We start from the raw sequence: 12048 nt of genomic DNA on the forward strand, positions 1-12048 counted from the left end.
ATATTCCTTTTAAGGAGAAAAATATTAGTTAAAAATCATGCATTCTTAATTGTTTCATCAAACCCAAGAAGGTCATACCACATGCTTCAGGGCACAGACTGAGCACTGGCCTTTCCTAATCCATACAGTTTAGTAGCAGGAGAAAAGAACAGAAGGGTTTCCCATAAGTAGTCCTGACATGTTTGTAAGATATTTAGAACAGGACATGCCTTTTTATACAAAATATATCATCGCTCCTTCACCTTTGGTTAGTTTTCCCTGGAGGTTGTACATGTCTTTCCAGAAATGACTGACTGGAAGACAGCGTAACTCTAATGTGTGATAAAAAGGAAGTTAGCCACTGATTAAATGCAAAACTAAGCTATCACAGCACCTGAAATAGACACTATTTCTGAGATGAGTAGGAAACCACTCGTTCCTTGGTTTACTGTATTGACTCTCTTCTTTTTCCAATGGTGTGGTAGAGGGGTGACTCCCAATTCTTGTTCGCCAATTAGAAGCTATTTTCTTTCTTTGTTATTAGTTTAATTATGGAGACAAATTATGTAATTCGTCTTCTTTGAGAAGGTCGCTCCAAAAAAAGCAAACAAAAAGAGAAGACCAACTGCATGTTCAGCTGGAGAAAAGTCCACAACATGCAAGAACTGTTATGGTCTGGGCTCACTGTACAGAGCTGGAGTTGCTGGTGGTTGCCTCTGGCACCAGTCCACCAGCTGGCCAGTGTAGGCACAATCTCCATTGCCTTCTGGATAGCAACATCTTCCTTTTTACATAGAAACATGCACGATGCAACACCTGATAGTCCAATTCAGACAGTGTGAGGAGGGGCACTAACATGACAAGGCAGTCTCATGATGACTTGGTGAATCCACACAGGGCAAGACAGACCTCACCACCACACGATCAGACGTCAAGGTCTGTGTGGGAAGATTGCTGCTATTCTGACAAGATCCAGTTCACACCCATGTATCAGAGCACTTTATTCACTCATCCTAAATGCTAATATTTCTCCATAAATACTTCTGACTGTGTAGCCTTCTGTAAGCACAGAGACGGTAACATGGAGTGCATGAAACCATACCAGCAGCCCATGAAGTTGTGAACAACATAAATTAAAAGCACATATCATGCAGTCCAACTTAACTGACTCCTTGCCACAAGGAACACAGATCCAAGGCTTGTTTGTAGCTCACAGTCAAAATGAACAGCAGCAGCTTTCTCCTCCAAGAACAATGGCATCAAAGGTGTACCCTTAAGTCTACCCCACAGGAGGCATACTACAATTTGTTAGATTCATGTCCAAAGGGCTGAACGTTTGCTAGCTGCTGATGGTGGTATTGCTGATGTCTAGGGTGAGAATAACTTATATTTTGTAATAATTGCCACCCAGGATGAAAATACTGTGCAATTGTTTCCATTTTATTCTGCTTAGTGTTCTTTGTTGGAGGGCCTCAGTCTTTTTTTTTTTTTTTTCTTTTTTCTTTTCTTTTTTTTTTTCTTTTTTTTCTGCCAATGCTTGTTTTACTAATTTCAGACCTCAGTCAGCTTTCTTCTAGCATTTAATTAACTTAGGAAATCCCAAATTGAAAGCCTGTGGTCTTGCACCTGTCACAAGACAAAGAACCACAACATTTTTAGCTGTTTACAGCCTCATGTAACCTTACATAGGCCTCTAGAGGCTGTCAAGCAGCAAGCTGGAAGGGAAGTCAGTTTAAGCTGCAATTTTTAAGCTCTTGGATCACAACTTAACAGACTTATGGCAATACTGAAAGCTGCAAAAGATGCTGTTTCTTCCCTTTATTGCAGATATTCTCAAGAGCACCTGGAAGACTTACACAAATGACCTCAATTTTAACCTGTTTGGACTAGATTAGTGTGATGGAAAAAATGTCAGGGGCGAGATTCCAGCCCAACCTCTACACGGGAAAAGTTTTTGGTCTATAAATAGCACTGCACTCTTTTGGCTGTACCAGTTTTCTCGCTACTAAATTAGAATTCACAAGTATTCTGCAGGATTCATAATGGGATCAAAGATTAGACACTTCTTTGAAGTTTGTCTTCCTTTGCTCCACTATTAACACATACCTGCACTAATCCATCATGGTTCTCCTAAACCAATCAGTCACTCTCCCTCCCCAAAAGGGACAAGTATACACATGCTTTTTTCACATCCCCATTTATTCATGTCTATTATCCACACCTCATTTTGCAAGGGCATAACATTTTGTTAATTGATTTTTCATACGCTGTGAAGAGGCCAGCTCTGGCTTCTGAAACCTGTTGGGCTAAATGCAATTTGCCGGTAATATTTACAGTACTTTTAACTTTGGTCCTGTTTATTGGCAGTGAGGCACACAGTGGATTGGACTGTGTGCATAACAAATTCATAATATTTCACCTTTGACAAAAGCTATTAATAATAGGGTTGCAATGAGATCATCTCAGCCTCACTTTTTTAATTTGGCCCTTCTTGAAAGAGCTCAGAGAATCACGGAACCTCAAGGTTATCAGCCTCTTGTGTATGGAAACAAGGGTAGGTGACCTTACAGTCTCAGGTATGTGACCATAAAGAAAAATTACACATGGGGAAATATAATTTCAAAATTCATTTTTAAATTTCCATAATTCCAAACTCTGACATATATATTTCTTTGCCTCACTGTGACTCAGAATTGGTTCGTAACTACCATATCAAACTTCTGGTATCTTTAAATAAATGGTTATTTCTAAGCTATCTTTGGGGAAAAAAAAAAAAAAAGCCTATTATCAAGAAGTTTGTAACAATTTTTGTCATTGGCATTAATTAGTTTAATTGGGCAGCATTTTGACTCAGGTATTTTAAAACCAGAGTCCCTCACTGTGTTCAGTGGCTCTGCTCTCATGGATTATACAAAATGCAGAATTTAACCTGATGCAGCGCTTTCTGGTGAAGCATCTTTTCAGATTTGAATGCATCTACATTTCCAAAAGCTTGAATTTGAAAGAGCACAAAAACTGCAGGTGAATTCAATGAAATATCCAGGTGAGAGCTGCCTCCAGGAACAAGCCTCAATAGTTAGATATCTGAAATTAATCCTTTCTAATATTGATTTATGTACTGTAATGATAATACATGAGGGAGACAAGCTGAAGAGGAACATTTCTCAAACGCTCTGGCAAAGACCTACTTCTTTAGTGGGAGACTCTGAAGACTTTTAACTGGGATTCCATTAGAGGACAGATTATTTGAGAAGGTAAAAAAAATAAAAGGGGGGTGGAGTGGGGAGAGATCTCACTTCTTCAAAGCTGTATTTCTTAATTTGCTGCATTTTTCTTAGGGCTAAATAAGGAGATTAATCTATTCCAATGAATGTCCACGAGGTTCACTTCTAAAAGCCTATTTGCCCCCCTCATCAGATAGAAAGGAAGATTAGAATATGGAAAGGAGACAATTTAGAGTGAGTTTTCTGCTCTTCAGAAGCGCTTTTATGTGGATGTGACAGATATATTCCAGCTGCTGCTTGCCTTACTATCTTCAAAAGGTCATTTTAAGTGCTACTGAAGCAAGTGCTGTGGCTCCCCAGAAGGATGTGTGCTGTGTTTGTCCCTGGTACAGGCTCTGGGCTGACTGCGGCTTTTCCCCAGTCTTGGAAGCTGCTCTCCATCGGCACTTCCCTTTTAACCCCAGTTGCAGAGGGGAGCAGCCTCCTGTCCCCCTCACATCACTCTAAGAGGGCATTACCCTCAGGCTCCCTGAAGATCAGATGTTTTAGAAAATTTGGATTTAAATACCAAAAATAAAAAATTAAAAAAATGGTTATTTCAGAAATGGTTTCACTCATTTCTTTGTATCCCTCTAAAAAACAAATGAAACACATTATATTGCAATAAAAAAGTGGTGAGGATCTCCTACAGACCAGGGCAGAACAAGAACAGCCACATTTTGGGAGAAAGAAGGGGCTGTTGAAACAGGGGCACCTAAGCAGTCTGTTACAGTAGCTGAATTCAAGAGACCGATCAATGAATCAAGCTGCCAGCATTTCCCCATAGAGTCAAAGGAAAGAGGCAGATTGGGTGCCTGTGATGGAAATAATCTAATCGTGGGGTGATGCTCTTCCCCCTCCAGTGACACCAGTGTCTGGCAGCCCGGTGTGCGGTGGCTTGAACTGGTTTTTACCCTCTAGAGCTTAAACACTAAGAGTCACAGTGACTAAATTAGGCACTTGTAATCAGTCAAATAATCCTGTGTGGAAGTGGGCCAGGAAAGAGGATTTGTCACTATCCATCTCTTCTTCGTCACTCCATTATCCAATACCTGTATAACCATTTGCAGCCTCCCACCCCATTTCACAAATGGGAAAAGTGAGGTGGATCATTTAAGTCACTTTTGAAAAGCCAGACAGAAATCAGTGCCAAAAACTGGAACTAGAATTGCCAGGTCTGAGCCAGGACAATTTTAGCACACAGGCACAGCATCTCTGAGACCAGCCTTCTTGCTTCTAAAAATGCAGATTTTATATTGCATTTTACTACAATAACAAACATCAAGATTAAGCGCTCTGTTAAGTTGAGTGGGCAATAGATCTTGGCAAAATTTTTCAACTGTTCTTCACTTATAAAAAGCAGACTTTGCAGAACTGAATTTCATGCTTTTTTTTTTCAGGTTTGACAAACGTTTCAGCTCAGGAAAGGAAAATTTGCAAACCCCTCAAATGTTTCATGTTGGAGTCTTCATATAAAAATAGTTCTCCATTTCCAAACCATCTTGATCTTCCTGCCCCTGTTTGTTCATCGTAGGGAAGAGTGGTGCAGATCCTTACAGTGTGGTACTGCTTCCCTCATCCTGAGTGCTCTGACAAGCAGTGAAAGAGGTTAACAGTGTAAACAGGAAAAACATTATCTAAACCATTAAAGTATTATCACACTTAAAATACTTTCACAGGCACCACTGAAATTAAAGAACAATTTATACATCATCACTGTTGTTTCAAGATCTGCAGACATGGAGAGACTGCTGTGTGTATACCTCCAAGTCACTTTTGAAGGTTTTTTTCACAGCAGTAAGAAATAGAGTATGAGAAGTAAGTGCTGGGAGTCTGGAAGGCAGTTAAAATGTCTTTTCAGCCCTTGCTCCTCCTGGCTGACACACTGCACTTTTCCAGATGCTTTGCCCACAAAGCTGAAAATCCTAACTTGGCACTGTTCTATTTTACTTCTATTCAGAGCGAAGTGATGGTATAAAGTGATTCTTCCATCAAAATGTTAATATCAGAACAAGATCAAAATGAAATAATCAAATTTACTATGTAGAAAAATGATCAGAAAATCAGTCACAGAAATGTGATTGGTGTATCTGTCCACCATGCCACAGTTTGGGATGTTCTACATTTTTGGAGGCAATTAGCCGTCTTTTCAAGACTTCTGTGCTCACTTTAATTTCCCCATTCCTCCACCCACCCAAATCTGATGTACTTTGACATCTGCTTACTAGAATGGAAACTCAGCATTTAGAAAGGCCAAGCAATAAAAGACCCAAAACCAGTGTGAAATCTATTTGATGAAGAAGGGATTGTGGAAGTTTACACAAAACACACAGTTTCATATTTCTGTAATTTTAAACAAAAAAATAGCTGTCATGAGACACTAATACAAGTTTTGAAATATTCGTCACAGTTTTCTTGCTCTATCTGAAAAGAAATTGCTTCAGCACTCAGAACTGTGGGGAGATACTGAACAGCATTATGTCTTTTAGTCTAGCACCTCACCAGAGAAGAATTGTCTTTAACACCAGGCTATTATTCTATTTTAAGAATCTTAAGCAACGTGGCTTTCATCACTTGAGTTGGAAGATTATTTAACAGACTAGTAGACCTCATGACTAAGAAGTATTTCCTGGTATTATAGCTACATCTTTCCATTTCCAAGACTCATAGCAGTTATCGTACCTTAACTCATTCTAAACGATCCTTCTTTCTTCCACTGCTCCACATATCAAACTGTTCCACAGTGCTTAATGAAGTGTTTCCCATGTGGTGCTTGCACCACATTACTGTCTCTTCTGATCAAGCACATAAAAGTAATTATGTGGAAGACGAGTGACGAGTGGTGTTCTTCAGGGGGCTGTATTGGGACCTCTGTATTGGTGTTATTTAACATTTCTGTTGGTGACATGGACAGTGGGATCAAGTGCCCCCTCAGCAAGTTTGTGGATGACTCCAAGCTGTGTGGTGCAGTTGATGCTGGAGGGAAGGGATGCCTTCCAGAGGGACCTTGGCAGCTCGAGAGGTGAGCCCATACGAACAACACGCAGATCAACAAGGCCACGTGCAAGGTCCTGTACCTAGTCTGGGGCAATCCCAAACGGGAATACAGGATGAATGATGAGCGGATAGAGAGCAGCCTGCAGAGAAGGACTTAGGGGTGCTGGTGGATGAAAAATGCAAAATGACCTGGCAATATGCACTTGCAGCCCAGAAAGCCACCTGTATCCTGGGCTGCATCAAAAGCAGCATGGCCAGCAGGGTGAGGGAGGCGATTGTGCTTTTCTGCTCTGTTCTCGTGAGACCCCACCTGGAGCCCTGCACATATTTTTCTCATATTTAGCAGAGAACAGTGATGGCCCTCTTAAAGTATCTGAATTTTTCAATTCTAGCCAATTTAGAAAGTGAACAACATCAAAAAGTTGTTTGACATACAAAAAAAAACCTCAGCATAAATAATGAAAAATAGTTTAGAATATTATATATTTTTAAATCTCAAAAGTAGTGGGCAGGAACTGAGGGTCAGCATGAACATTCCAAGTCACCTTGAACAAAGATGTTACAGGAAAGGCAGTTTGCAGCACAGTACAAATCTGGGGGGTCTGCTGGCAGGACCGCGAGCTGAGCCAGGTGCAGCAGTGTTACACCTTGTGGCTTTGTACCAGCAGAAGACATCAAGACCTCACCGGGGCCTTGCTGCAGGTTGGTACAGAGATACTCTCATGTGGAAAGTCATGGGATGGGAGGTGTGAAAGTGGCAGGGAAAGATGCATGCTCTGCACCGAGTGGAAAGAAACATTTGCAGCAACAAAGAATGGACCCTCTCTGATATGGTACAGCAAGCTCTTGCTGCTTGAGATGTATTATTCAAAAACAACTGCCCTTCTTCACCACATGAAGCAAAGTGTTCACCCTGAACCATTTTAACCATTTTATTTTGAACACAGCAGGACAGCAAGTGCTCTGCTGTGGTCAGCTCTCCTGATCAACCCTAGCACCCAGCTTCATCTCTCAAAATGGAGCGGTCTTTGGCTTCTGTCATTGCATCCCACCTCCTTCAGCAAGGTGAGAAGCTGCCTCACATGCCACCATCATCCATCCCCACAGAGCTTCATGGACTCTGGCTGCCCTGTGCGCAAAGTGTGTAAGCACCAGTAAGTGGATTTTAAATGGCAGAATGGAGCCGTGACCCCGCATTGCAGGTCAGTTCCCTGACCCAGAAGCTGCTGACGGGCTGGACAGGTTGGATGCCACAGATGTCCCTCCAGCCCCACACATGGCTGGGCAGGACTGTCTAGGAGCAAAGCCTCATTACAACTGATCCTGACGAGCAGCTGACGGCACGGCAGTTGAAGATGGTGTGTTATCAGCAAACCGCAGCCCCCCTTATACCCCCAGCCCCACTTATACCCGCACCCCAGGGATGAGAGTCCAAGATAGAGCAGAGGGCAAGCAGGTGAGTGCTGCACAGCCTGCCCTGTCCCTACCATGCTAAAAGAGCACAGTCTCACCACTGCAAATCCGTTTAATTGAGTCAATAAGAATATGCGAGCTATTGCCAGGAAGAGTCAGCTGAGGAGCACAGCACAAGCTCTACACCGCATCCAGGCTTACTGCTTGCAGAAAGGTCAGGGGAAGGGGAGAAATCTGGTTAGAAACAAAGCTGCCGCATCACAACTCCTTTAACAAACTTCCCTGCAACACAAATATCATGTCTCCTTACTCTAAACAAGTGTGGTTTTGCTCTCTAGACAGCATTTCATCAGTATTAATACACCAAAAAGAGACACCACTTGGGATTTCTGAAAAGAAATGTAAGAATCACGAGTTCAGGAAGAGCTAACACCATGAGACATCTGGCAGGGGAGAGAAAAGCAAGCACAGGATCACACCAGGACCTCTTCAAGAATCGCTGTTTCCCATAAAACACTCTGCCCCCAGAATAAACCTATGTTTTCCTCCCACCCGGCTAAAGCCATCTGCTTTTTAGAAACTGCCAGTACATGGTGATTTTTTTTCTGGCAGATATAAGATCTTGAGGTGAGCCCCTTCACTTTCAACAGTGGCAGGCCCTCTATTTTTAACATATGCAGACTTGTAAGATGTTTTCAATTACTTCTGTCTCTCTGACACGCAGAGATGCTGCTTAAATAGGAAATTGTGTTATCATACATTTTTGAAGATTTCTGAAGCTAGATCATTTTGCATTTTCTACCCTACTGAGCTAGGAAATTAACAGTAAAACTTTACCCTGCCCTCTACTAAGCCTGATTTAGTCAAAGACACGATCTCAGGTAGTAACTACAGAAACAGCTATTTATTTAATTTAAATAAAACCATTCTTCCAGCAGACAGAGAAAGGAAGAAATAACATGTCATGCTAAGATTCCTGAGCCAATACTTCTCCCTACATCCACTCTTCAGTTGCTTTCCAAGCATGTTGAAGTGCACTGCTGATCTCTGTTAAATAAGCTGTAGCAGAATGGAAGGCAACTAATTTGTGCTCCTTGGGTGTTGGGCACCTAATTTAACTCTTGCTGGTACATAGACTATAAATAGAAAAAAAACAAACACTAGTTTCATACTGATATCATTTCTGTGACAGTTATTAACTTAACAGTAAGGAAACAAATTTTTTTCTGCCATACCTGAAAGAAAGATGTCCTATCAGGAGTGATTAATGGGAATTATGTTGCTTTTAATACAAAGAAAATGGGTGACATTTGGTAACTTCTTGTGTGATGACTTACCCAAGGGCAAACGCCCCAAATACAGGGTGTGCACTCACCCCCTTGGAAAAGCCCCTTCTTACTCTCTCACCCTGTTCCACGAAGAAGCAATATCCATTTGGAATTCAAGAGAAATTTAAAAAGTTGTGACTTTTATACCAGACAGCGATGCATGTCACAAACCATGTCAGACAGATGGCCCTCTGGAGATGTCCATTCTCTTGCTCTCCCATGGGAAACTAGACAAGTGCATAGATGAGCTATCTAACTTTGTGCAAAAACAGAAATGATAGGTCCCAGTTTTCATCAGGTGACAGGCCAAGCTCGTGTCTACATGAATTTGTACAAGCAGAACACTTCCCCTGGGTAATTTTCATATCCATCCAGAGATATTCTTGCAACATGCAGAAGTTGGTCACAAAATCCTAATCATAAGTTAAAGATGGTTATCATCTTCAACTAAGTGGACTGGAACAAAATGTATGCAACACATACTTTCACTTTCTTGTGGGGATTGAAATATGATTTCAGATTTTAAGGGCTTAATGTACAAATACAATACAAAAATACAACATAATATACAAAAGAAATCAACTTCTTTTAAGATGAATGAAGAGTCAAATATAGCTTTCTGGGTCTCAGATGACTAATGCTTCTTATACAGTTTTTGAACTGAAATCAATTGACTCAGGTTCCACAGTTTAGAGCATTTTCCTTTTAGAGAATTCGCAAATTTATGAAATGTACCTGTTTGTATCAGCTGTGTTCAAGGATAGTCCTATAACTACATATGGTGCATTTTTCAGATTCACACCTGAAATTGCTAGACAACATTTCTTGCAGACATGTAGCTTAGAACTAATCAGAAACTAGGTAATTCTATCCCTAGCAATGGCTTTATGTAACCAAAAGATTATACCACCAGACAAAAGGAAATGCTTTCCAAAGACCTAGGATGAAGGGTGAAAATGCAAAGCAAAAAAGATTGACTACTTTCAATGTAAAGCTCAGTAGGAACTAAACAGAAATGAGCCATCAGTCCAAGAGTAAAACAAGGATACAAGTGCTTGCTTGGAAACATTGGGAAAGTCAGAACTCAATGGAGTTCTGACACTTCTGCATTTCATTGATTGCGTATAAGACAGGAGAGGGAAAATCATTAGAGTTTTTAACTACTTTCATTTTATTTATCATTGTCTTTCATTTTGAATTAATATAAACAGTGAAAGGTTTTGGAGCTTGCAGCATCTTGTCACCTCCGGTGCTTTATGTCACCTGGTCCCCCTGTCTGCATCCCTCCCCAGCTGATAACACTTGCTTTGATATTGACACACTTCAGTCTCAATCTGGTCTTCAAAGCAAGAAAAATGGGCATGAAAATCCCTCAATCCCCCTTTCTGCTCCAAGCTCAGGGCTCGCACACACTTCCCAAGGACTTCATACTCCGGTGGGTATTATTTTGTACTTAATAAAATTAACAGTCGTTACAGAAAATAGGATTTGAAATGACATTTCAGCCATGGGATCTTTCCAAGTCTGGAGATGAGACAATAGCTACGACACCAGTTCTGATCACATTTTATACCAACGGCATTAATTTTCAAAACATGTTTATTATTCTGCATATTAAGAGGCAGAAAAAAAAATGGATGAGAAAGACTCCGTTGTTCATTTTGGATTATATTTATTCTAAACTGTTCTCCATGGCTGCAATGTGCTTACCAAACACAGTTTACTGTGATTATTTGCTTACTTCAGCTTGTACGAAGAGATATTTTACATAAAAACCAAATAAAATAATGCTTCAGGTTCACTCTTAACACAATTTTCTCCGCAAAAGGGAAAGTAACTCCTTCTATGTGCAATGTACATTCAGAAATTATTCATCTATTATTAATAATATTTTAAAGAATTACTCTGGGAAATCAAGATACCAAAGCCACATCTCAGTGGCACAGAACAGATTAGTAAATTCTGCAGAGATTAAGTTAGTCCTTGTATGCAGACTACAGTCTGGACAATCCCGGAGTACATCTATTTTATATCCCCCGCAAAAAGAAGACCACTTTTTGGACTTACGGTTGGTTGTCCTGCTTTGATCACTCTGAGCACTGTCATTTGACTGGTTGCTGGAGACGGAGGATACGCTCGAGCTCCTGACAAAACCAAATGCTGCCAGTTTAGCCGCTGGCAACCGTGAATAACTTGGAGGACGAAGTCCAGACTGACACGGCTTGGGGAGATTTGACTTTGCAGCATTTGGACATGGGCCTTTCTTAAGATCAACTGAAAGAAGGAAAAATAGAGAATCTTTTATTAAACAAACTCAACTGGGACATATCAAATACTACTTGTACCAACTAACTACATAAAGGCAGTAAAAGACTGAATACAATTTTTGAGGGCTGCTCAAACTGTAGTAATGTCTTATTCTTTGCTCAACTAAAAAGTAATTCTAAGAAACAATTATAGGTTGCCATAATTTTTAAAATGTGAAATGCAGCAAGAACCCATGAGGCACAAAGTCAAAATTCCAGCAAGTAATGTAGTTCAAGACTGCTACTTTTTTTTTAAAAAAGTTATTTTATGCTGTATCACTTTCTAATTTTACATTTCTTACATGCCAATTAAAAGAAACTCACACTCTAAGACAAACATATCATTGCATAGCCTCCAGTTTTGGAAGCTATTGTAGAACACCAACAGCCTCCTCAAGGACACAGGACTTCTTTGTATTCCATCAAAGAAAATACTTCTTTGAAGTCTTTCTTTCATATTTTGCTAAAAGAAAATGCCCATCTCTCACACCATGCCTGGGAACAAGAACTTGCCCTGTGAAGTTGTACTTTTTCAGTGTACCACTAGCCATTTATACCGAGAGTGTTCAACTCACTGTAGAACATCAGCTTACATGGATGACATCAACCAAGTCTCAGGCAACTGCCATTAGAGGGCTTATAAAGGACGAAATTAGGCAACAACAACAGTTTGGCTACCATGTGTGCCTGTGGTAAGGACCAACTGGTCATCTGTCTCCCTTTGTCCACCTAATCCATATTCTGCTGTTCTTGCTTAGGCAG

At 40.6% G+C, this 12048-nt stretch overlaps 1 protein-coding gene across 2 annotated transcripts in view; it reads right to left on the minus strand.

Annotated features, from left to right (window-relative positions):
* Window positions 1–12048, minus strand: part of MTUS2 (microtubule associated scaffold protein 2) — a 283391-nt gene that overhangs the window by 149044 nt on the left and 122299 nt on the right. For both annotated transcript variants that reach the window (XM_040543898.1, XM_040543899.1), the window contains one exon: window positions 11048–11254. In XM_040543898.1, the coding sequence (XP_040399832.1) occupies window positions 11048–11254 (207 nt within the window). The remainder of the gene's footprint in view (window positions 1–11047; window positions 11255–12048) is intronic.

This window comes from Cygnus olor, chromosome 1 (assembly GCF_009769625.2).
Source record: "Cygnus olor isolate bCygOlo1 chromosome 1, bCygOlo1.pri.v2, whole genome shotgun sequence".
Classification (NCBI taxonomy): Eukaryota; Metazoa; Chordata; class Aves; order Anseriformes; family Anatidae; genus Cygnus; species Cygnus olor.